Here is a 27,442-nt window from a genome sequence, read left to right as displayed (position 1 = left end):
GCACGCTAAGTGTTAAATGGGCGAGCACTTCATATCTCAAGAGCCGTTTCCAGTTGCTATTTGCGAGAGGAGATCAGCGAAGACCTACTTGCTTGGTGGTGGAATATTGAGGCAAGATACCTGGCCACGGTTGCTTAAAATGCATTTGCGCAACAAGCACACCATCTGAACGCGTGTTCAGAGTGGCTGGAAACATCGTAACACCAATGAGGTCCTCCCTTAAGCCGGACAATATAAACGTGTTTGATTTTCTGTCAAGGAATTTACAATCTAACATTATATAAAAGCCAAGGTAGGGCTTAAGTATTAGTGTTTACGTTCTAATTGGTATCAGGCCAATGCAGATTTTCCAGCATGTGAATGAAGTTATGAATTATTTAGGCTAACGTTACTTATTTAGGCTACTTTCTTATTTAACTGTATTATTTCTTCGATAGCCTAGTGTTTTTCAGGCTGCGTGTTTCCGTGTTCATGGACGGAAGTGCTAAAATAAACACATACGTTTATTAATAGATGTTCGAGTCGTGCCCGCATTTATTTATTTTTTGTTTCAAAATTATATATATATATATATATATATATATATATATATATATATATATATATATATATATATATATATATATATATATATATATATATATATACATACACACCACGTCACCGCCGGTAGTTGGTCCATTACCACCGCGGTGGTAAAAATCTGCCACCGTCACAGCCCTAGTTTTTATATAGTTATTATCTTGTTTTCGTCGGTGAACAAATTTTTGTTGACGAAAATTCTGAAAAACTATTTTTGCGTGCGTTCTTGTTTTGTCGACTGCTGCTTTAAATGCTGAAGTGCACTGTTTTGAAATATAAATTATGTCTAGGGATGGGTGGTAAAATTATTATTATCATGATAAACTTGTTCATATCAGTCGATATTGATAATTATAATTTACTTCTTTCAAATTAAAGGCAGATTTTTGCTCCTAAGTGAAATTGGTAGAAACCAGACTGTTAATTGTGGTAAATTGTAAATCAGAACATGACAAACACTTCATGCTTTTGAATTCTTTGCACTTTTCCAGTCATTTTTCCTTAAAATAAATCTTGCATCTTAATAGAAAAATTTATTTCTTAGCTTCTGAGTAATATTGTTTCAAATCATCAAACAGGTTTGTGTTGCCTGACCTTGCTGACACATTTCTTCAGCACAGTTGAGCAGTGCAGGCTACAACATTAATAATATTACTTTTTTTGGTCTCTTAGACAAAAGCACATTTGACAGTAGCTTGAGTTAACAGTAGTAGTAGTTGAGGTAGGATGCAGAAGTAAATTTCTGTTCATTATCAAAAACAGAAACTCTATAAAAGAGTAAGAAACATTCTGTTTTCTGTAATATTTCCCATGTTTGGCCTGTTGGTTAACCTATATGAAAGCAGATGACTAACAGGTCCAATATGAGTTTGATATGAAACTGAATGCTCATATGTTAAACTGAATCAGGGACTGTCTTACCTTCCAAAGCTATTGACAGTACTGAGTTTTCTACCAGCCAGTCCAGGAGTCGGTCTGTGTCAATGGCGTTCTTCACAGTCTTGGAAACTGTGCTTTCCTCAATGAGTTTCGTGACCTATCAGAGCACAAAGCCATCAACATGAGGGAAGAACTCAGGCGTGAACTTTAAGCTCCAGAGCACTAATATGTGGAAAAGAATTTGAACCTCTTTGAGGGAGTTCATCTTGGCACTGAAGTGGGGAGTCTTGAGCATTCGAAGAAGGATGTCCAGCCGAAGGTCATCCACGACGTTCACCAGCTCCCGCTGGAAACGCATGCAGAGGAGCTTAATAGCCGACAAGAGCTCTGGAATACTCACCAAACGCTTTAGAAAGAAAGAGATGTACATAAAAACAGAGACAAACAACAAGGGTGCGTTAAAGCCTCTCAAACATTGCAGAAATTTAAAACAGGATGACATTTTAATCATTTAAAACATGGTACTTAATCCAGATGAAAAATACAAATAAACAACACTAAATTTTGTAAATAATTTTCATTCTGAGGATTATGTAATTTTTTGTTTCTCTCTGAAAAAAACAAACACTGAATGTACTTTAATTTATGAGGGTACAAAAATATTGGTTTGTAATATGTGTGAATTTTTTTTTTGCTATTTTATGTTAAAATATAAACTATTGTAATATATCCATTAAATATATGTCAACATTTAAACTAAATACAAATTTCAGCTCTAAAGTTATGAAACTAACACTACCTCACCAAAATGAATGAAGAAATGCATGCAGGTGCCTTACCTTGTCTTTCAGGTCTTTCTCCTCCAGGTTCTGCACATATGTTATCATCTTATGGATGACTGGGTCCAGCATGGGCTACAAAATACAACAAAACCAACCACTTCAAGCTAAAGGTCACATTTCAGAATGCCCTTGAAATTTCTCTGGTAACCACTGCTCAAAAACATTTAGATTCAAATGTATTCTTTATTATTCAATACCATATATCAAAGCTATATCCTTTACACAAGGTAAGTCTGATTATATAAACAAGATATCTAAGGTTCAACTATATGTTAACAGGAAAGTATTGACTAATGTACTGTCAGCTGATCATTAAACCAAAATAAACCCAGACAGAGCGATCAAGAGCATGTTGACAAGCTACTTTCCAAATAAGTACATAAATAGACATGAAATGTATGTGAGTGTATTTAAAAAAAACACCTAGTTTATCTAGACAAAAATAAATATAAAATGATTCAGATAAACTTAATCTTAATTTAATCAACCTAATTAGCTGACCACAGAACTTTAAACCAATCAGAATAAAGCACTCCAGGGTAACAAAATGTGAACAGACGAACCGCAGAAACACTCACCTGCACCAGGCTGGAGTTGAGGTATTCTGCACACACACCGAGTGGCTGAACCAGAGCTGATACACACTGAGGGAACACACATACACACATGTACATTCTACTATGAATCTTGCCTCAAAAACAATTTGGTATAAAATGCCTTATTTTTAAATACATAATTTTTTACAGCTAAAAACAAAATGTTTCTCCAAGCTGGATACATGACACAGCAACAAAGAGTAAGCAAATACTCTCCGTAACTTTTTTTTTAGTTAAAAATGATCCAAAATCAATATTTGAGCAAGTACATATCCAGACAGTGTTCAAAATTATCGCCTTACTTTAGCCCGATAATGGTAAGCTTATAATAATAAGGTTTTCGTGGGAAATTTGAGCATGCTGCTGCATCATGTCACGTCTGTACACATAAAGAAGTTGTCCCGGCTAGTAGGCTATCGCATGTGCGGATACTGCAGGTGGTGGATTGTTAGTGAAGTGAAGTGACATTCTGCCAAGTATGGTGACCCATACTCGGAATTCGTGCTCTGCATTTAACCCATCCAACGTGCACACACACAGCAGTGAACACACACACACCGTGAACACACACCCGGAGCAGTGGGCAGCCATTTTATGCTGCAGCGCCCAGGGAGCAGTTGGGGGTTCGGTGCCTTGCTCAAGGGCACCTCAGTCGTGGTATTGAGGGTGGAGAGAGCGCTGGACATTCACTTCCCCCACCTACAATTCCTGCTGGCCGGAGACTCGAACCCGCAACCTTCGGATTACAAGTCCGACTCTCTAACCATTAGGCCACGACTTCCCCTTTTCTCACAGCAGCTGGAATAATTAAATTTATCATTTTGATGGCAGAATAAAAGATTATGTGTTTATGAAACACATGTGACTGAAATTGAATTATTCCAGTTTTAAATGTGCTTCTGATTACAGATTGCCTGGGATTACACAGGATTTGCATTTTAAACAGAACCAGTTCGAAATTCGAAGAATAATTAGCTTTTTGCGTTAAAAGAATTTCTTAATATGAAATTCGAATGGTATGACAATTAGAGATTAGACTGTACAGAAATTGAAATCTACATGTTAAAACACACTACATACACGTAGTCATGCAATGTTGATGTTGTTAATATTAACAATTTGAGAACAAAGTATAACAATAATAATAATTTGCACGGTTTAATTTGATATGAGCTAATCGATCGTTAGATTTAATCACCATTGGCAGCGCGATTTATTGTAACGCTTTTTTTCCTCAGTTGGTCAGAACAAACGTAGCAGACTTGTTAGTTGTTCTGATGACAATATATGGTGAAAATAAAAAAAAGGCTAGAATCTGTGATTCCTGAGTACAGTATCCACACTGGTGCGGTGACTCACAGCCACACATTCACCTCAAAACATTAGATTCATGGAGCCGTGCCAGAGAACAACCCACGCAATGAAAATAATTCCGTATGTTACTGCAATTGCAGGTTTCAAACTGAGATGGCGACAAAGAGGCAAAACGTACGGACTGCAGCTTTAAAGGAACAGTATGACAAGAAATGAAGATTCTGTCATCATTACTCACCCTCATGTTGTTTCAAACCTGTATGATTAACTTTTGGGAGTGGATCAACTGCTATTGTATGGAAAAAAAGCCATGAGAAGATTCTTTAAAGTTTCAGCATACAGGTTTGGAAAGACATGAAGATCAGAGCATGAGCAAATGATGACAGATTTTTCATTTTTAGGTAAACTTTCCCTTTAATGGTGCCACAGAGGAACTACAAAATAAGGGATTTTTATACAACATTTACACAACATCTCTCCGCTGGCATACATCTCTTTAGAGATTTATGCCAGCACTGATGAATCACTCCTCTGTTCAGCATCAAATGACTTCTCATCCATTGGAGAGAGTGAATGAATTATTCCAGTCAGTGGAGGAGAGGAGACAGCATCCATCTCTTGTTTTCTCGCTTTAATTGACTCTTACCCTCACTACAAATTAAATGGTTACTGTAGCAGGGCATCCCTTTATGTTTGAGATTAAAACATAGCTGGCGATGAACCAGAAGAGATTCCTTTACGTGGCCACAGTAGGTCGTATGTGTCCCTGAAAAGAATTCCTCCCCTTACGCTCGCCTCCAACTTCCTGTTCCTGTGTTAAGGCCATTAATATGCAAATCCTAAATCAAAGCATCTTTCCCCTGTCGCCAGCTCTATCTCTCAGCCCTGGCACCCAGATCACCCACCTTCAAAAGACAAGCGGGCGGAACCAAAAACAAGGAGGCTTCACAGCTCCAAGACAAGGGAGAGCATTTACACGCTCGTACTAAAGAGGGAGCGGACACCTCGTCTGCTAAAAATAATGAAGCCATCAAAGACTCTGAGAATCTGTCTGTCTGTCCGTTTTTTTAAATCTGGTGTCTATCAGATGAGATTAGACATTTCTGAGGGGGTTTTTTTTGGTCTTCTTAAACAAAAAAACATCAACAACACTGATGGTAGAAAACTTTAAACCAAAACAAAAAATCTAAGCCAAACAAACAAACAGAAAAACAGAAAAAAACTAAGCAAAACAAACAAAAATCACCAAAACAAAATGTAAGCAAAACACTAAACCAAACAAAAACATGTCATGACAGACAAATGTTTGACAAAAAAAAAAACAAACAAACAGATAATTTGTTTATAATTAGCACAACTAAATTATGTAAATGTATTTATTTATTTTTTTACTAGTTTAACTAGATGAAAGAAATATCTAGACAAATCTAGATCAACTTGTTTATCTAATTAATTGACTTACTGGCTCACAATCAACTTGTGTCAGTTCTTTGACAAATAATTGATCATCCCATCTATCTCTACCTTCTATCTATCTATCCACCCGTCTGATCCTATAAAACATTAGTTGGTGTTTGAGAGCTGTGGTTGAATCTTTTGCCATTATCCCACCAATTAAATTTTTAATATTTTTCTGACAACCCTATTACATCAAAGGGCTTGATGATGAATAGCATTTAAAAGCAATTCTGTGCATATCTTAATAACAGGCCTGAATGCTCTTTTTTTCCAGCCATATGAATGTGGCATCTCATGTTCTTTCTCATCCCCCTGCTCTCGTCTGTCTGCTGTGAGTAGGATGCTCTGTGATGGTGATAAACATCCTGAGCTCTTTAGCACACATGCTATAATAGAATTTGCCCTCGTTCAACTCGCTCTCTCTCTCAGCATCTCACACATACTGCCTCTCTTCATCCAGACACCACTACTTCAGTCTCTTACTTACTCGAATTATCCATTCATTTCTTTGCAATTCCATTATTATGCTTATAGGTCTCTAAACCCAAAGATAGCCTGTCCTGCTCGTATCTAAGATAACTAAACTTGACGCCTGTACCGAGTGTGCAACCAACCAACATCTAAGGTGTGGTAAAAGGTTATTATTTTGCATTTTCAAATTATTTTCCTCAAAGTTTCCTTTTCTTTACATTACAATTTAGTTTTAGTCCACTCCATTAGTTTGTTAAGAAATCATTTGAGGAAATAACAGAACATTGGCAGAGTTTAGATTTACATCTACAATAAACAAGCCGCATCTGTGTTTACACAGAAATCACAATTACGGGAAACATTTTAGCTCAGTAATTTCTGCCGCTTGATTCTAAACTGAATACGTGACCCTGGACCACAAAACCAGTCTTAAGTCACTGGGGTATATTTGTAGCAATAGCCAAAAATACATTGTATGGGTCAAAATTATCAATCTTTATTTTATGCCAAAAATCATTAGGATATTAAGTAAAGATCATGTTCCATGAAGATATTTTGTAATTTTCTTACCGTAAATATATAAAAACTTCATTTTTGATTAGTAATATGCATTGCTAAGAACTTAATTTGGACAACTTTAAAGGCGATTTTCTCAATATTTAGATTTTTTTGCTATTGTTTGATCCTAACAAACCATACATCAAGGGGAAGTTTATTTATTCAGCTTTCAGAAGATGTATGAATCTCAATTTCGAAAAATTAACACTTAAGACTGGTTTTGTGGTCCAGGGTCACATAGAATTCTGTTGCAGTCATTGTGAATTTTCGAAAGTCACTTCACAAGAGATGCACCAAAATGTGGGCTGACACAGATAAGCCAATAATTATTATTATTATAATAATATCAACAGCGATTCTCCCATATTTATTGGCCTGGGGCATATGCCATAAATAAAAATAACAATTCTACTCTACATCAGTAACATTTAAAGACGTCCAGAGTGCACATTCTTACCCCGATCTCCATCTCTTCCTGGTTTAGCTTGCACTGAATTGCTGTGAAGCCTCCCATCTCTCCAAACTGCAGATATAAGCCAGAGACATATTCAGAGTCATCGAACATCACATAGATTTGTCTAATGTGAGGTAATACAATACAATACAATACAATATAATATAATTCCTTCTATTAGTGTGTGTTACTTAAGTTCTTACCCGATTCACTAAGTCCACCAGCCAGCCGTGAGGTTCCTGGTCCAATCAGAACACAGAACATACATTTAATGCAAAATATCATTTATGCAAGTTATATAATTTTATCTTAAAAGAATATGCTATACTTTGTGGTGAAAAAACATAAATGCGTCCATATTTCTGTGCAGTTAAAGGGGTCATATGACAATGCTAAAAAGAACATTATTTTGTGTATTTGGTGTAAAGCAATGTGTTTACGTGGATTAAGGTTAAAAAACACATAATTTTCCACATACCATACATTATTTTTGCTCCTCTCTGGGTCGCCTTTCTGAAACGCGTAGATTTTTACAAAGCTCATCGTTCTGAAAAGCGAGGTGTGCTCTGATTGGCCAGCTATCCAGTGTGTTGTGATTAGCAGTGTTGGGGAAGCTACTCTGAAACTGTAGTTTGACAAGCTACAAGCTACTCGTGAGTTAAAGTAGTTAAACTACAGTCAAGCTACCCTTTTGGAAAAGTAGTTAGCTACACTACAAGTTACTATCAAAAAGTAGCTAGCTACATTGAAACTACTTTTGATTTTTTTGAACAACGTATATTATAAATAACTGAATAAGTGTCTGAGGAATGTTTTAAGTAAAATATTTAGTGTTTAAAACAATGCAATACAATTATGATTTCAAAGAGTATTGTTTTATTACACACAACACTCAAATATCTCAGACTGTTACAAAAAGTGTAACCTTTACTTGTCGTTTCTTTGAGAGACATGAACTTGGACAAATAAGGCCATGGGTAATTAACGTTAGTTGTTTCTCCATCCTCCAAATCTGCCGCCACGTCTTGCTCCATCATGGATAATATGGGTGTGTCAACCCACTTCTGTACGTCAGTGAACTGTTAGCCGCAAGATGCGTGATTAAACAACAGGTGGCGGTAATGGCAAAAAAATGAGTTTGTAATCTAACAAGAAGAATATCCTTGCATCGCGCTGATTCGCGCAGGCTCGACAAAACGCAATGTAGCTTTTGCTCGCGCTACACCGCTACTTGCTGCAAAAAGTAGTTAGCTACTGGAAAAGCTACACTGTTTAAAAAGCAACTGAGCTACTGCCAAGCTACTGAAAAATGTAGTTAAGTTAGTAGCGTCGCTACTTGTAGTTAACTACTCCCCAACACTGGTGATTAGTCAAATACCTCAAGCATGTGACGGAAATGTTATGCCCCTTACCATATTTGGAAACACACAGCACCTCCATGATATGGCGGCGGCAGCAATACAACAGTGAGTATAAAAGTTATGCCTTCTTCGTAAACATTTGGGAAGTGTTATGCAAATATTCCAACACAGTGGCATAGATATGTGTGGGTGTGTTTGAATAAAGCATATTAGGAAGGCGTGGATTATTCTTAACTCTTAGAAAGAATATCTCTTTGGGTTTGAGACTTTAATCTGTGACTTTACGCATCTTATCTATGCACGAACAGTTTGTAACACTCCAAAGAGAAAGGAAAACATGAAATTGTGTCATGTGACCCCTTTAACAGGTTTCTTATATAACAAACATTGCTGCTGTCATCAAAAAGTACAATTTCTTAACCATAAACTTCCTGACTTTTTCATTCACTATTCTCCCATTAAACATGGACACAAGTACAAAGGCAGGGGGGGGGGGGGGGGGGGGGGGGGTGGCACTATTTTGCTGAAAACAAGAGTACTGGAATCTACAAAACCAGTTTTTCTGTCCTTTAGAGAGGACTGTCAAGTCATCTTTCAAGCCAAAAGCACACGTACGCACCCATACATGTACATTTGCAGTACCTTCTGGTAGCTGGAGCTGGGAGAAACAGCGAACATGCTGTCCTCTCCAAATACTTCTGCCCAGTTCCTCTGACAGGCCTTCATACGATTCTTAAAGTGATACTCGTTATCAGGGTTAAAAGCCTGTCAATAAAACAGAACAGGGAAACAAGTTTAGGCTGCCTGTGTGCAGATACATTCCTTTTAAGAAATCTTTTGTACCTACGTCAATTAGACTTTTAAACATGTCAATTTATTTATGTAACCCTTGTTGGTTATGATTGTTATTGTGGCTTGGAATGTTGGTTTCTATTTTTATTATGTAATGTAATGTTGATCAGTGTATGTGGGCTCCGGGGTGCAAGACAAATTTCCCCATCGGGGACAATAAAGTGTATTGAATTGAATTGAAAGTTTAGCCCAAGACGACCTGACATAGGTCCATAGTCACAATATATTTGCAATATATTTGGTGATATAAAATTGCGCAACTCTCATAAGATTGATAGTTCTGCCACGCTGTTCCAAGCCTGTATAGTTTCTTCCTTCTGTTGAACACAGATGAAGATATTTCAAAGAATCTTGGTAACCAAACAGTTGTTGGTCCCCATCGACTTTGATAGTATTTTTTTCCCTCCATACTATTGGAAGTCAACTGTTTGTTCCCCAACATTCTTCAAAATATCTTCTTTTGTGTTAACAGCATTCAGAAAAATGAAACTCATACAGGTTTGGAACAACTTGAAGGTGAGCTAATAATGACAAAATTTGTATGTGAACTATCCATTTAATGTGTTTTTTAAATTGTATCATTAAGTATATAAGTATATATACACAGAGGTAAATATTGTATAGTATAAATAAAACATTTATGTATTATGTATTGTATTAAAAATAAATGTCATGTATGTATGCGTATATTATTTTATAAATAAATGAAAAATTATTTGTTTCATATAAATCGAATAAAATATTTAAAAATCATTAAATATAATTATTCAGTGAAAATTTTGTGACAAACTTATTTTTTACTAAAATATTTATTTAGAACTATTTTAGATACTTTTTTACAACATCTATACTTTAACTTCCTGTTTACTTGGTGTATTTGACTTCTCACATTAAAGTTTATGACTTTACTTGGCCACAATAACTGTTTGGTTAAAATGCTAATTTCTGGTAAAAAAGTAAATATTAATATTATACAGATAGTAAAAATAGTCTAAGTCTGACATTTGGTAGTAGCTAACCACAATTACTAGTATAATAGCAAAAGGGCATGTGTACCATAGTGAGAACTCCCATGAGGCCGATGGGTATCGGATCCTGTTTGACTCTCTCTGCGACCAGATCCACCAGCAGCATCAGCATGTTGTAGATGCCCTCATGAATCTCTGTTCCCCACTTGTGCACCGCACTGGAAGTCAGCAACTACAACACCATTTAACACCCAAGTTATTAACCTTACCACATATTGCCATTTCTAACAATTTATTACAAACACCTGATAGCGTGTAGAGCTGATGCGTTTACATGCCTGCTTATCCAAACACACACACACACACACACACACACACAAACCTTTTTGAAGGCTTCAGGCATGCAACGGTCAATGAACCTCTTACAGTTCTCATCTGCATCAGCAAGGCCTACAGAGGGGAAAAGAAATTTCAGATGTGACGTTTCCTTCTAGTGTACACAAACATTAAAACATGTACAAAAAACCCATCAGAACTCACCCAGTCTGGCCAGGCAGGTGGAGGCGACGAGGCACTTGCCGAGTGATTCCTCTCTCTTGTATGGGATGGACCAGTGATCAGTGAACACTCTGCTCTCCAGCTCATACAGATTAGTGGTGGGAAACTCCATACTGGTCCCAGAACAGTTCCCGTTCTCATCATTACTCCTCTATAAGAGACAGAAAAAGATAGATGTGTCACAATATGTACATTTGCAATTACTCTATGTTTTTCATAAAGTACAGGCTTTTAAAGCTTTTCCATTAATTTGGGGCCAGGGTTTCTTAAGTTCAGCAAGACTGCATTCATTATTTATTATCAAAAATATAGTAAAAAAAAAATAGTAATATTGTGAATGTGAAATATTATTACAATTTAAAATATGTGTATACTATTATTACAATTTAAAATATGTGTATACTATTTGAATATATTTTAAAATGTAATTTATTCCAATCTTCAGTATCACATGATCCTTCAGAAATCATTCTAATATGCTGATTAGATGCTCATAAAGCATTTCTAATTATTATCAATAAACCATGATTTATTTTTATACAAGGATTCTTTGATGAATATAAAGTTCAAAAGAACAGCATTAATTTGAAATAGAAATCTTTTGAAAAAGTATGTTTATACACACACATTATATATACATACACAAACACACACACACATTTTACTCAACTGCCATGTATAATTGTTGAAAACAGCTGTATTATGTTATGTGTTCACCAATACAGAACCAATATCTAAGGAACAGGATGAATGTAGGTCAATAACTTCAAAATAAAGGCCTATAACACAACTTAATTACTGTCACCACAACAATTAAAGAAAAAATTTCATACAAATACAACAATTTATTTTATACGATACCTACTAGAAATCGAATTACCTACTTACCATCCATTCAAAAATATTAGATGAGAGCTATCAGACAAACATCTGATAAATTAGCCAGTCAGACTTTTTCATCTTTATTTCAAAACTGACAGATGTCCTTAAATGTCTTGTGTGACTTCCACATATCTCGCTTTAAACCGAATTTAATATATTACCTACGTTATCTGTTTCACATTCATAATTAATACCGTAGTCTGGAGTGCGGTTAGCATTAGCAGCACAGAGGCTAGCAGCACAGATTTGTTGCTGTTGGGTGGAGTGCAAAATGAAATAAGATTGGCAGCTGATTTCTGATGCTATTTATGTTAAGCTTTGCTGCAATTATATAGCAATTTTAAAGACCAGATATTTCAATGGTTGTTTTGTGATTATCATTGTACATGCTGCAGCAGATTACTGCATTACTGAGGACTCTGCAAACAGGAAACACTTCTGTTAGTATACAAGTCAAGACATATGTTTGCCCTTGAGTGAGTGGAATAAGTGAATGTGCAATCACGTCTGGAAAGACTGAGCGCAACAACACAGAGTGAAAGTCACCTTCACTCTCTCTGTTCCACAGGGGAATGTCAGATGTCTATGCCATTCCCAAAGTCCGGAAATCAGTGAATTTCAAAGTCAGAGGGGGAAAATTGAGATCCGTTTTAAAACAGGGATTAGTAGTGAATGCCTCCTTGTGGGCAGGGTCTGAGTTCAAGGGTTAAATTAAGCTTCTTTTGACCTGACTGAACTTCAGCTGTTACTATTAACTTCTTAAAGAGCCATTATGAAGCAGGTTTAACACTAAACTGAGCTCAAACTGAGAGGAGGAACTGTGACAGATGTTTCATTGATTCTGAGGAGCTCCAGGCTTTAACTAGACTTCACTGTGTGCTATGAATGATGACAAAGCACATTCACGCAGGAACGTAAACCATCTGATCAAGCACAATGGCCTATCTGGGTCATAACATCAACTTTAAATGCCACTTTTGCTTTCCAGAGGCAGATGTTGTAGATCAATTTTATATTTCAAGAATAGCCTCTTCAAAACTAGACTGTTCAACAAGAAATCTCTCAATCATCACAAATCTGTGCTAAATGAACTTTTTGTATTTCTCTGCATTTATGTTTGGTCAGTATGGTTTGTCTAATGTACATTTCAGTCCAGTAATCACACTCTTTCTCATCTGCAGCAAATCTACACCAACCAGAGGCCCAGTCGTGTGCCAATAACATACTAATCTAATCTGGTTTCCATTTACACAGACGTATCTCTAAATCAGATTATGCTGACCATCTAGTATGTAATATACACACAAGGTAGAGATGTGTGTGTATATGCATATATATATGCATGCATATACTCAAAGAGTCATGGCCAAAAATATCAGCATCCTTGGTAAATATGATTAAAGGCGGCTGTGAAAATTATTCTGCATTGTTAATCCTTTTGATCTTTCATTTAAAAAAAAAAAATCTAACCTTTCATTGGATAATAAGAATTTTAAATGGGGGGAAATATCATTATGAAATAAATGTTTTTCTCTAATACACATTGGCCACAATTAACTGCACCCTTTTATTCAATACTTTTTGAAACCTCCGTTTGCCAGTTTAACAGCTCTAAATTTTCTCCTATAATGCCTGATGAGGTTAGAGAACACCTGACAGGAGACCAGAGACCATTCCTTCATCCAGAATCACTCCAGACTCTTTAGATTCACAGCTCCATGTTGGTGCTTCTTCTCTTCAGTTCACCTCACTCATTTTCTACAGGGTTTAGGTCAGAGGACTGGAATGGCCATAACAATTTAATGTACGAAATATATATACAATTTTTGTAGTATTTTTTTGGCACAATTTCATGTACAGTATATATGTAAAGTTCTTGTACAGTCTCAGTTTGTGTATGTCTAGGCAACTAGGTATAGTAGTTATAGTATTTATAGTATATGTATAGTCAGATGCTCTATTGTTTTTTTTTCTTCTTATACTTGCATTGTTGTATGTTTATCTTATGTTTAACTAGTACGTAGCACCGTGGTCCTGCGAGACACGACATTTCGTTCCACTATATGTCCACACATGTAGCAGAATGACAATAAAGCTCAACTTGACTTGACTTGATAGCAGAAGCTTGGTTTTGTGCTCAGTGACCCTTTTTTGTGTTGATTTTGATGTTTGTGTTTGGATTATTATCAGGTTGGAAGATCCAAACATGGCACATTATAAGATTTCTAACAGAGTCAGTAACTTGTTGATTTTTTATCTGTTGGTATTTGATAGAATCCATGATGCCATGCGTCTAAACAAGATGTCCAGGACCTCCAGCAGAAATATATGCCCACAACATCAAAAATACAGCAGTATATTTCATTGTACACATGTGGTACTTTTTATCCCTGTGTTCACCAAGCCCATCTGGAGTGTTTGCTGCTAAAAAGCTCATTTTTTTTAGTTTCATCTGACCATAGAAGCCAGTCCCATTTGAAGTTCCAGTCGTGTCTGATAACTGAATATGCTGGAGTTTGATTTTGGATGAGCTAGGAGAACGTTTCTTGAAACCCTCCCAAACAGTATGTGGTGATGTAGGTGCTGTTTGACAATTTTTTTTAAAAGGTTTTCTAATCCCGAGACGCAACTATTTTCTGCAATTCTCCAGCTGTGGTCCCTGGAGAGTCTTTAGTCACTCAAACTCTCCTTCTCACCATGCATTAGGATGATATAGAAAAACGTCCTCTTCCAGGCAGTTTCTTAACATTTTATGTTGATTGGAAATTCTCAATTATTGCCCTGATGGTGGAAATAAGAATTTTCACTGCTCTAGCTTTTTTCTTAAAGCCACTTCACTAATTTGTGAAGCTGAATTATCTTTTGCTGCACATCAGAAACATATTCTTTGTTTTTTCTCATTGTGATGGATGATTAAGGGAATTTGGGGGTTTGTTTTCCCTCCTATTTATATTTCTGTGAAACAGAAAGCCATGGCTGGATAATTTCATGTTCATAATCACCCTGGAGTGCTCACAATTGTGAATATGAATGGGAATTTCTAGGGGTGCCAATAATTGTGTCCAACGTGTATTTGAGAAAAACATTTATTTCATAATGATATTTGCCCCCATTTTAAATTCTTATTATCCAATGAAAGGTTAGATGTTTGTGATTTTTTTAAATAAAAGATAAAAAGGATTAACAATGCAGATTAATTTTCACAGCCACCTTTGATCATATTTACCAAGGGTGCCGATATTTTTGGCTATGACTGTATACGCTCACTGGCCACTTTATTGGACCTCCTTTTGCCTTCAGAACTGCCTTAATTATTCGTGGCATAGATTCAACAAGTTGTTGGAAACATTCATCGGAGATTTTGGTCCATATTGACATGATAGCATCATGCAGTAGCTGCAGATTTGTTATATCCTAATAAAGTGGCCGGTGAGTGTATATATATATATATGTGTGTGTGTGTGTGTGTGTGTGTGTGTATGTATACATAGTACAAGTTTTTTTCTACTGTTAAATATCCTATTTTGCATCCTATCGGTGAAAAGTGACACATACAAACGTTTGTTTGCAGTGGAAATGAGGCATAAATAAATCATAATGACAGATGTCATTAAGGCTGTTAAAGTTTGAGTTAACAGCTGAGTTGTTATGAAAGTTATCTACATGATCTCATTACAGTCTCTGCAACAGAAACATTAAACTGCTCTAGAGAAGCGATTGATTCGTGAAAGATCTGTGTGTTTCTGTTGACGGAGTCTGACAGCTTCTGTGTTCAGGAGAAACAAGACGCGCTGAGCAGGGTGAGAGGAGAGGCAGTGCTGGGAAAGCAGAAGAGAGGCAACAGGAACAAATTACTTATTCTGTTCTCTGGTGGAAGAAACCACCACCTGCTCTGTGAGGACCTTGGAAAAGAGAGAGAGAGAGACAGAAATAGAGACCACGGAAGTCGAGCTGGGGCTTATTTTAACATTCTGATCACATAAATGTGTTTACTAAAAATATAAAGACCACTGTATCTGGAAAATCTCTTCTTATCTGAATATTTCAAGTCTGTCTTAAAAAGGAAAATGTGCAAATTACAAACCACGTAAGATTGATTTGCATATATTTACAGTACATGTTATGACGTAACTCTCGTGATCTATATTTGTCAATGTTAATTAAAATGATGAAAGGAAAAGGTCGTTACTGACACTTGACGTGTTGCATACATGTTATGTACACTTTTGCCTACTAAATTAAATTGAAAGCCTCCTCAGGAAGCTGTGTGAAAATATAACCCATGTAAATGGCAGGGAAGTGGTGCTGGTTGAAGTTTAACCAACTAAGACATCCCCCATATTACGATTATACCACAGTGTCATTTAAAAGGTTTTCATTTTATAAGTGTTCATTTGGGGTTTTTTAAAGAAATGTGTAACTATTCATCAAGAAAAATAGATCACAAGGGAAGATCACAAAAGATAAAAGATTTATATTTTCAATAAATGCTGTTCTTGAACTTTCTATTCATCAAAGGATCCTGAAAAAAACGTATCATGGTTTCCAAGAAATATTAAACAGCTGTTTTTAACTTTGATAAGAATAGTAAATGTTTCTTGAGCACAAAATCATATGAAGGATCATATATATATTTGAAGGATCATTTCTGAAGGATCATGTGACACTGAAGACTGGAGTGATGATGCTGAAAAATCAGCTTTGCCATCACAGGAATAAATTAAAACAGAAAACAGTTAGAATGTAATATTATTAACCGTTTTACATAACAATATAATACAAAATGTGTTCAGTAACAATCTGAACTACTAAAAAATAAAACAATAAAAAGGCCAAAAAAATATATTTACATTATTAAGCCCTGCATACTTGTGTACTGTTCTTAAAGGTCAAGAATCACATCCAGTCTAGCAGAAGGGTGCCTGTGATCATGGAAATAAACATTGCAAGTATGTAACTGGACTCTTGTTATATCCTAGTCCTCATTTCAATGCAGGATTAAGTTTACTGGCATCGATGGAGATAATAATAATTTTGCTGTGCAAACATTCTGTGCCCATTTAGAAGCCTTCTAGGTCATTTTTCCCATTTGTAATATGAATGTTTCGAACAAACACATTGAATCTAGGGCTGGCGTGTTGTTCATATGCAATGATCTAAAGAGACGAGAGAGAGTTTGTGTTGTCAGGAAGCCTCTGGCCTTTGGGGCGATGTAAGGTCACATGGCACATTCCAAACCTGTTGCCATGGTACGATCGGGGTGAGGTGTGTGTGTGTGTAGGGCCCACTGCCTGATAAACACACAGCCTCAGAGGGTTCCATCCCTATGTGTGAACTAATTGCTCATCTGCCTGTATGGCATCGGTGTTAAGGTGTTTGTTGCCTAATACCTAGAATGTTGTTCTCTATTCCTAATGCAACCTCTGCAACTCTGCATGTGATCCTGCAAGTTGTGATTTGAGCGAGTTGTTTGTTGGTCCCCGCTGCATTGCGCAGTGCTGGGCGGAGAGGCTGGGTAACTAGAGACCCCGTGTATGTACCAGTACCCTCCAGACCAGGCCTGCCGGCTCTATTTATAGTCCTGATACATGGCGCTTGCAACCTGTGACATGCAAGACCAGGGGTAAACAAAGCAGCCAGGCATGCCTGAATCTTTCCAAAAAAAGTACTTTAGAATTGCATCACAAACATAAGGCGCTATCAGTTTTATTTTTTCTCAAATTCTGTTGTATATTCTGTCTAATTATATATTTTCTGTTTAATTCTGTTTCAATGGTTGAAATCAATTTTAATAAATCAAAAAGGATGTATAGTAAACTTAAATTTTTTTGATAATGTATTATTTTAACAATATTAGTGCCCAAAGAAATGTATTTTTTTAGTTTTCAAAGATTCTGTGTTACCTGTTTTAATTTGTGATTCCGTTTAATGATTTAATATAAATTTATAATGAAAAATGTTGGTAATCAAATTAATTCATAAAACCTTAGCATTTTATTATTTTTAAAAATGTAATCAAATGAAAATTGAAGAATTCATCTCATATTTTGGCAAACAAAGGACATGCATCATGGTCCTCTCGTGAATTTGCAGCGGAAAGAAGAAGTTGTTGAATTAAGTCATTATTTCTGTTTTCTTTGCGCACGAAACGTATTCCTGTAGCTTCACAAAATTACGGTTGAACCACTGATGTCACATGGACTATTTTAACAATGTCCTCATTACCTTTCTGGGCCTTGAAAGTGTCAGTTGTGTTGCTGTCTATGGAGGGTCAGAGAGCTCTCGTTTTTTATCAAAAATATATTAATTTGTGTTTAGATGATGAACGAAGGTCTTACGGGTTTGGAACGAAATGAGGGTGAAGGTGAACCATCCCTTTATATGAAAGCATTGATGAACAATTGTGTGATGTTCCCAAATTAAACTTGTATTTTGACAGGTTGTCGTGAAAACATGAGTTTCTGTGTGTATCTAACAATAGTTTTTATCCAATGAAATTACAAAATGCTTGCAAAATGACTCTCAGAGCAGCTCTGGAGATGAAATTAATGTGTTCATATACTCATATAGTGAGACAGCAGACACTAAAACATGAAACTCAGACAAAACCGGGCTGCTCTTTTACACACAGACATGCAGAACAGGCAGACATCATATTTAAACAGCTTTATATTAATTGACACTAGTACATATCATGACATAAGTGCTCCCTACTTTTGATTTTTAATAATCCAAAATTTGCCAAATTTTCTGAAATTCCACGTTACACAAAAAATTCCACTTTTTCTTTGTATTGACCACTCATTATATATTATTGACACATGATATATATAATCATGTCCATACATTTGTCAAATCCATACGTCATCCAACAACACTTTTTAGGCAGAAGAGACAAACCTAAGACGTGACGGGTGGATGACTGAAGAGGATCTAGGTTAAATGTCATCTAGATGTCCTTTTGTTACAATGGCATTTCTACATTAGGAAATGACAAACATGGTTTGAACTGAATGGCTAGGCCCGGTATAACATTTCCACCTAATCACTGAAGCCATATTTCTCCCTATTATGCCTGAAAGACGACTACATGTTATGCTTGGTTTAATTCAGTCACTGTAAACACCTGAAAAAAACTAATAATAATAATAATTCAGATAATTTACCAAATTTATATTTTAAAGTCACCATCAAAATTGACATTTCTTATTTTATGGAATATTTCAGTGTTTATTATAAATAATATATCCATGCACATCAGTAGGCTACTTTTTTCATTCATGCACCCTTATAATCTTTAATAAAAACATTACCATCTCCTTCTTGCAACGACATTTCTTCTCTGATGATGTGCTCACTGATCGCAGCAATTAAAGGACAAAGATTCAACTATTCAGCCAATTACCAATGGACAAAATAAGTTCTGCTCTGTTTTTTTTTTTATAGATTGAGAAGCCGCTTAACTCAGATATAGGCCTACATCACAATAAGGAAGAAAAGTTCATATATTCAGATGAGAGATGATGAGGCAATACCATTTATACCGATATACTTTGATATTGTGAATGCATCTGAAAAATGTTTTTTGGAAAACTGAGCTACTGCTGGAAAACAACACGATCTAGCTTATCCTGAACGCTAGACATGCTTTATATGAAATTAATATAATAACTATGTTCAGATGAGTGAAACTGTGTTCCTCCTACCTCTTAGCAGTTACCATTTAACTTTTGTTTTTCTTTATGCTAATTTTTTCATACATTCTGATTGTAAAAAGCAAAAAAGTTTGTACTTTATAATGTAGATATTTCAACCCCTTTTTGCGCATAATGTATAGCATTACCTAGACAGATACATTCACTATATTTTTGTTTTCACAGCCTTCAATTTGGCTGTGAAATTTAATTAATTGAAGAAATACTAAACAGATTATGCCATAAAAAAGCTCTTCCACTATACGCAACGTCATCATAAACTGCAGTATGAAGACTAAGAGTGTGTTAAAACAGACTTTTCCTCTGAAACAAAAGCAGTAGCAGCTTAATTTACCCATGGTGTGCCTTATGAAAAGAAAATTAAACACTCAACACCATTTCCATAAAATACAGCGATATATCACCTTTCAACCTAAAAACACAAATGCATGACTTTTGGTCCACATCATCCAGGCCTACTTGAAAGTCAGGCAGTTTATTCATTGTAAAATATATTTAGCAACTTGATTAAAATCCTCGTAGTTAGAAAAACACTGCTCTCTTTGCAAAACACACATGCATATCAACTGATTAGTTATAGCTAATAGTATATTTAAAAATGTTCTTTCCCCACCTAAAGAGCTACAACAAACTGCTTTTCAGCACTGATAAAAACAACGGTTGAAGTAACATTGATACATAGCCTGTTTAAAGGGCATTTTTTATACAGGCTGAAGTCAGGTCTGACTGCACTGACCCACATGGTCATTTAAAATCACAGCACTTAGATTTCAGCTCTGATTGCGGTTGACCAATAGGTCAAAGAATACATGAGGGAAACAGCGAAAGAAACACTGCAACAGTTGGGCAATATATCAGACTCAGTGGCCTCATATCAAACAAGCTTTACACACATAACTAGTAGTGCTTATCCCAGGGTTCCTGTAGGTTTTACTAAGGTCAATTTAAGAATCCTTTAAAGTTTGAAAATGCAACTTCCAACATGTCTCAATAACTTGTTATTAGAAGAAAGAATAAAAGCTTATGGCTTTTTCCCATCCGCTAGTCTATGAAAATAACTTTTACTGTACCTTCTGATCACACTGCAAAAAAAAGCTGTGTTTTTTTCTCAGCATTTTGATTCATTTTCCAGATTCTTAAATCAAAACTTGGGAAGCAAAATTGCACAAAATAAAAAAAGTCTTGTTTTATGAGAAATTGAGGCGGACAAGAGTTTATGATTAAAACAAGGACAAATATATGCCAAAGGGCTCAGAAATAGCAACTTAATTCATTGGAAAAACACGTTTTCATACCGCACTGACAATATTTGCTTGTTTTAAACATAAATGTTGTTACATTTGACAGAAAACAAGACTTCAAGACATTTTAATTTTGAGGATATTTAGGTAATTGTATTTGGGGGGGAAATACTGAGGAAATTATTTGAAACGCATGCAACATTTAATGAAATAATTGTATGATTTTCTGCTTCAATTCCAGACCTTTTAGTTCTTAATTTGTGGAATAGTGAATTAAGATCTCGTTAAGACCCGCCCGCAGAAAGCTTGCATCAGATAATGATTTGAGACCTGTGGGAATGAAGACTCCAAGCACACAAAAGTGAATTCATATTCACATGCAGCCTGTTTAATTTAACCCAGTAATACTGGTCAATATTGGCTTCACTGCAGAGATTATATACCAGATGACAAGCTGGAGTCTAATGACACATCCTGACATGTAAATCATCAGCCACACGTTTACTACTATTGCTTAACAGTTAGTAAGACAGACATTAGTTTAATAATTGATCAGGAGGAGAAACACTCCATTGGATGAATGCTTCCCTATCAACACGCTCATATACACAAAGTCAACTCTAACAAGTCATGCATTTAAATGCAATCTACGACACCCATCCCCCAAGATCCTTCAACTTCTGCTGGCTTGTGAATGAATGCCTCTGCTGAATTCATTCGTAACCTGCTAATGCTTTCACAAAGAATGCAACGTTAAGAGAAAATATCTTGACATCCTTGTCAGGTGTTGCATGCACATGCACAACAGGTAACTTAAATGCATGCTGATGCAGATGCGCCCGCCTTTCCCTCCGGTTTTTGACAGCCCCGGTGGTTCCGCCTGAAGCAGCCCAGCAAATGATCCCAAATGCATGCGTTTCATAATCATACCTCACTTTCCACGACGTCGTGATACGCTGGCGGTGGATCAAACCCTCCGGTGCCCGTGCGCCCGCTGTTCTCGCCGTCTCCGCTGAGGCCGGAGCCCGGGGAAGGGCCGCTTTCCATCGGCTCGTAGCCGTATCCGAGTCCCGGGCTTTCGTTAGTGAGCAGCGCGACAGCCTCGTTGATGTCGTTTTTGGCCAGGCGCAGGGCTTTCCGGATGGCCACCGGGTCTGGGAAGCCCATGCATAACAGCGTGGTCATATGCTGCTCCTCCTCTGTCTCCATCATGGAAGTGTGTCGATGATCGGGGCTTCAGTAAGGGGGCACATAGCACAGGCATCCGGCTGTGCACGCCGCCATGTTTACAGTCGGTAGTGCTGCTGGTATCCTGTCACGATGGATTCCCGTCACAGGCAGAGGGCAGCGGGCTGAGAGCGGGCCACGCCACCGGATCGCTAGGTGGGTGTAGACGGGAATACTTTTCAAAATAAAGGTCACATAAAAAAAAAAAAAAACCGCATTCATACTATTACTATTACACATAAATAACACCAGAAGACAAATGCATGTTTATAAAAATAATGATATTTAAAAAGAAAATAATACGGAGCAATACAAGTAAATTAATAGTACAAAAAAGTAAATACATATATTATACATAACATATGTATTTATATTAATTGATATGTATACTAATTTTCACGGATTATATCCCTGATCATTCATATATGTGTGTGAAACTTAGTCAAATATGATTAAAAGTGCACTATATAATAAATAGTACAGTTAATACTATAGTATAATATAATGTATTTTTAAGCGGATTATTTATTAGTTTATTTTATCTAATTGTGCATCACATGAATGGGTTTGAATTTAATTACATTTAATTTGAAATTAATTATCTCGACTCTCTCTCTCTATGTGTGTGTGTATATATATATATATATATATATATATAATTTACAATCCACACAAAAATGCATGAAATAATCATTAGTTTGAAGTGCACTCGGCCGGAAATACACCTCATTGTTCTTTGCTTCACTCTTTTTTAATTGGGGTGTCACGCAGCCCCACCCATATCTGTATATGAAACGTGTTTTTTGACCTGTACTTTATTAATTTTAACCCTTAATGACACACCTTTAGATTTCACATCTCGTAGTTAGGAACTGTATCTGATGCATGTCAAAAATAATATTGCATACAAAAGAAGTAAGAGTATCAAATCTGACTACTTGACTAAAAAAGTCGTATATCAGTTTCGTTTATATCATCAGATTTAAAAAACGACTCGGTTTTAATAGCAAGGGTAGACATATAATATTCAGCAGGAAGTGGAAGAAGTGTTTTTAGGAATAGGAAAGAAGATACGATTATTTCTCGCATCCGAAGAGGGCATTCTAGTTTAAACCAGTCTCTTTTTAATATAGGAAAACATGAAACAGGGCAGTGTATTTATTGTAAGCAGGCTGAAGCTATAGAGCATGTTTTAATAAATTGTAAAAAAAAAAAAGAAAGGTTTATAAACTCTTTAAGGAAGTAAGAAATATAGGTGTTGAATCATTTAATTTGACAAGTCTTTTGAAAAAGCATGCAGAACAAGGTAAAATACATGGTGCTATTATAAAATATATTAAAGCAATAGGACTAATCAGGAGATTTTTTTTTATTATTGTTAGTACTTATTGGTGCTTCACTCTCCAGTCCAGTTGCCAACCGCCATAAAGCATCATTAGAAGAAGAAGATTCGGTTTTATTGCACTGCGTAGAAACGAGGAGTCACGTGAATCTGGTTCTGGTCATGTGATCATGTGAGCTGAAAATGGCAGCTACGGGGGACGAGGCCGCGGCGATGGAGAGCATCAGTAAAGCACCGGTTCCCCTGACCGACCTCAACCTCACCCTCACCGCCGAGCCCGAGCCCGAGCCCGAGCCCGAGCCCGAGCCCAGGAGAGATGCGGCCACAAACGATGCGACGGAGAACCAAAAAGCCAAAAGACCCAGTAATAACAGTAAGCTGCTTTTGTAAACAGACCAGCCTGTGTTCAAGTCACTGGAACTTCATCTGATTCTCTCAGCTTTCCAGTGCTGCTGATGGTCATGTTGTGTTTGTCGCTTAATTTTGTGTTAATGCAACCTGTTTTGGGGGTATATGTTTTTTTTTTTTTTTTAACAACTGTTTATTAAGTTTTATTTTGTGGAACAGTAGTTCAAAACAAAAAGCAGCTGTACAAATTTAAAACTCAATAAATAAATAAGATAAAATAAATAATAATAATAAACACATTAGTTAATATTAATAGATAAACAAATAAGAATAAAATAATTTTTACAAAGATTTTAGAAAAGAAGACACAACATGAATGAACAGTTTTGACGTTAGATCCATGTATACGAGAAGTAGAGAGTTCTGTTGAGATAATGTCCAACAAATACACCGTCCAGCTTCAGCTGTCCATTGTGTGAGGAGGATTCCAGAGGTTGTGTCTGTCTCAAAAATCCATTAAGCTTTCTATGTAGTTTGCACTTTTGGGCATTAAATACATTTAGTGCTTAAAAATGAAGCCTAGATGGGAAGGCAGCTCAGTAGTTTTCGGTACACTAAAAGTGTTTGCTGTCTGTAACAGATGACGGAGGAGTGGAGACAGCAGAGGAGGCCACTGAACCCGCTGAACCTGATATCAATGAGCTCTGCAGAGACATGTTTGACAAAATGGCAGTTTTCTTACAGGGAGAGCTCACTGGTAATGATAATAAAAGAACAACAATGAATAGATTTCTCTCTCTTATAGCTTACATATAGAGTTATAGAATCGTGTGTAATTGTTGTTCTGTTTACTCAGCAACCTGTGAGGACTACACACTCCTGGAGAACATGAACAAGCTCACCAGTCTGAAGTACATGGAGATGAAGGACATATCCATCAACATCAGCCGCAATCTACAAGATCTCAATCAGAAATGTGAGAAATGAGGCTGCTATATATATATATATCAACCAATGTATGTTTTGTTAATATAACATTAAGGTTTTTGCATCAAGATTGTCTTAATAACATTGCAAGTGATTCTGTGATTTGCAAATAAGTGAGTATTCAAGCCATATATTGATCATCTTAAATTATGTTCTCATTTTTGGCTTTAGATGCCAGTTTGCAGCCTTATCTGGATCAGATTAACCAGATCGAGGAGCAGGTTACGGCTCTGGAACAGGCTGCTTATAAACTAGACACATATTCAAAGAAACTGGGTGAGTACAAAAACCAAGAACTCTGTGGAAAATACTGGGAATTGTTTTTTATTTGCTTTTATATAGTTCATATTAATTTAATAAAAAAATATGAAGGACACCATTAGGTTTGTCTGAACTGTGAATTGTTTTGATTGAACCTACCCTAAACATACTGTGCAGAAAACAAAACGTGAGTTGATTGTCGTTACAATAGGGTGCTGCATTGATGTATATTTGTAGGCCAACCCAAAGTTAGCATCATCCTGATTCCTTTGACAAAAAAAACAGTAGGATATTTCCATTGGTGTTTGGATTATTGCAGAAAATAAGCTCTGTGACCAACAAAAGTGTATGATTCTTGCATATTTTGTTCATCATGATAATCTTCACAAATGAACACAACTTTTACAAATTTTATAGCCTAAATACAATGAACAGAGGTAAAGAGCTAAACATGAGCTGTTCCTATGTTTAGCTTCTGTTAACTGTATTTAGACTTCAGAATGGATTTACTAACTGCATCATGGTTTGTATCAGAAATGTGGGTATTTGTGTAGAATTTTATTATATTAGTAATGTAGACATGTATAAATGTATTGAAGGAGGAGTAATGGAATATAATTCGTTTTTTGTTGTTGTGATTAAGTTATAGCATTTATGCTAAATGTATTTAGACTACTGTTTTTCATACAAATACCTAGAAGCCATATTAAATTGTTACCATGGTATTGAGGTGCTATAGTTGTGGTTTTAAAGTGCCCCTATTATGGGTAATGAAAAGTTCATATTTTGGTTTTGGGAGTCCCCAACAACAGGCATGCATGCAGATGTCTGACTATAAAGAATAGGCTAGTTTAAAACCACAATTAACCGTCTGGTTACTTACTGGTAACTTTTACAGTGGAGCAAAAATCTGCCTTTAAATTTGAAGAATTTTTTTTTGACATTTTATTGTGATAATTATTGATATTGACTGATATGAAAAAAATTATCGTGATCATTTTTTGGCCATATCACCTATACCAAATGCTTTTTTCAAGACCAGCTGTAAAAAACTACAAGTGGTTATTACTGGTTTATTTTATGTTGTAGAATAAAACATGAAAATATCTTGAGCTTGTGTTGACCACAGACCTTATTTCATGCATTTAACTAAACGCCCAGTCAAGAAACCCATTGACTTCAGGATGATGAAAAATGCTATATTTCTGGGTTTTGCCCAACAAAAACATCATCCCTGCAGCACTCTATGAAGAGCCAATTCTGCCCTGTCTGGAAGAGAGAATCATGATGCAACACAACTTATTAATGTCTTATCACAATCAATACAGCTCTGCTCTGTTGGCGCCCACTTCAGATGACCCACACACAGCATTTCTATTTTTGGTGTGCTGTGCAGCTACTTTTATTACCATTTTACTTTTGCAGTTCATCTGAAATCAAATCATTTATCATATGAATTGATTAAAAAGTACTGTATTTGTTATATTGATAAATAAATTGACCATCATTTACAGCCAGCTTATTAATTTATACTTTATATTGTCTCTGTATTTGTTATATGTAGATCTGTAGACGGTTACAGCAATACTCACATTATGTGTAAGATGTATATGAAATGCAGAGACTGGACCTCTTGAAAAATGAAATACCCCTGAATGAATTACTGAAGAGTTGATTTAAATGGACATTAGATGGCGCTATAAGACCAAACAAATGCTCACGTTTCTCTTTTGTTTTAGTAGTGAGTTTATTTTGTGAGATTATAATACTCTGTGTAACTGAACAGCTCTCAGTATTTTGTATTTGACTTGTGTAATTGTTTGTGTGTTTATTCACAGAGGCCAAGTTTAAGAAACTAGAGAAGCGGTGAAAATGACTAGGAGCTCCTTCAAAGTAGTCATTCTCAAAATATATCTGGAAGTCTCTGAGATTTTTGTTTGTTTTATGCACTAAACAATCTTCAGACCAATATCACATGCACTATGGCAGTGTCATAGTCTCTGAGTATGGATTGTGCAGCAAGCAACCTTAGATACATAATACTGAATGCTCATTTATTGATCAGACGCTACACAGGCTAGACTGCAAAGGGCAGGTTTGCTTTTGTATGTTTTGTTCACTTTTGTATGTTTGCATATTAATAAAGCAAATATTTTGTTTAACATTTGTGTTTTTAATTATTTTCAGAATCTTAACTAACGTAACTAAAATGTCAATTTGTGAATTTTTGGAATAAAAAAAGAAAAAGGAAAGAAAAAGTGTGAAGTGAACCTTATTACATATTTTATTATGGTGCAGTTAACAAACATATCTCACATTTTCTACCTTAAATGACTTTTTATGCTTCTGCTTTTGTGCAATTATAATTATTAGCAGCTGCTGTTAGATAGTCATGCAAACGAACAAATGCAGTTCAATTGCTGTGATTCAAACCTCTCTCTTCACATCCACCAGAGGGCATATGAAGCCCACACATAGTCTGACTCAACCTTTAACGTGAATTTGACTATTAAGCCACAGTGATAGACACAGGGCCATCATGCATG

General features: G+C 36.0%; 2 protein-coding genes across 2 annotated transcripts in view; one reads left to right on the top strand and one right to left on the bottom strand.

Annotated features, from left to right (window-relative positions):
• LOC306880614 (ubiquitin carboxyl-terminal hydrolase 24-like) overlaps nt 1-22,037 on the bottom strand; it is a 73,664-nt gene extending 51,627 nt beyond the window's left edge. The window contains exons 1-11 of the mRNA XM_079434246.1: nt 21,662-22,037; nt 10,876-11,044; nt 10,718-10,785; nt 10,424-10,567; nt 9,158-9,280; nt 7,358-7,393; nt 7,158-7,223; nt 2,882-2,947; nt 2,301-2,375; nt 1,709-1,867; nt 1,504-1,618 (exon numbers count right to left, since the gene is read on the bottom strand). Of these exons, the coding sequence (XP_079290372.1) occupies nt 1,504-1,618; nt 1,709-1,867; nt 2,301-2,375; nt 2,882-2,947; nt 7,158-7,223; nt 7,358-7,393; nt 9,158-9,280; nt 10,424-10,567; nt 10,718-10,785; nt 10,876-11,044; nt 21,662-21,943 (1,303 nt within the window). The 5' untranslated portion in view covers nt 21,944-22,037. The remainder of the gene's footprint in view (nt 1-1,503; nt 1,619-1,708; nt 1,868-2,300; nt 2,376-2,881; nt 2,948-7,157; nt 7,224-7,357; nt 7,394-9,157; nt 9,281-10,423; nt 10,568-10,717; nt 10,786-10,875; nt 11,045-21,661) is intronic.
• A 678-nt stretch (nt 22,038-22,715) lies between these two features.
• LOC306880613 (biogenesis of lysosome-related organelles complex-1 subunit 2-like) lies at nt 22,716-27,127 on the top strand. The gene is made up of 6 exons (XM_079434245.1): nt 22,716-23,264; nt 23,366-23,673; nt 24,289-24,405; nt 24,505-24,624; nt 24,807-24,911; nt 26,735-27,127. The coding sequence occupies exons 2-6, from the start codon at nt 23,484-23,486 to the stop codon at nt 26,764-26,766; spliced, it is 564 nt and encodes a 187-aa protein (XP_079290371.1). The 5' UTR covers nt 22,716-23,264; nt 23,366-23,483; the 3' UTR covers nt 26,767-27,127.
• Nucleotides 27,128-27,442: the final 315 nt, after the last annotated feature.

This window comes from Barbus barbus (genome assembly GCF_936440315.1).
Source record: "Barbus barbus genome assembly, chromosome: 14".
Lineage (NCBI taxonomy): Eukaryota > Metazoa > Chordata > Actinopteri > Cypriniformes > Cyprinidae > Barbus > Barbus barbus.
Note: the sequence above shows the minus strand (reverse complement) of the source record. Positions and strands in the feature narration are given on the sequence as shown.

What these genes read in the sequence shown, in the direction of transcription:
- LOC306880613 (XM_079434245.1), top strand. Translation starts at nt 23,484, where the DNA reads ATGGCAGCTACGGGGGACGAGGCCGCGGCGATGGAGAGCATCAGTAAA. An exon ending in CAAAAGACCCAGTAATAACA is followed by an intron (nt 23,674 to 24,288) that starts GTAAGCTGCTTT and finishes TGTCTGTAACAG; the next exon opens with ATGACGGAGGAGTGGAGACA. An exon ending in CACATATTCAAAGAAACTGG is followed by an intron (nt 24,912 to 26,734) that starts GTGAGTACAAAA and finishes GTTTATTCACAG; the next exon opens with AGGCCAAGTTTAAGAAACTA.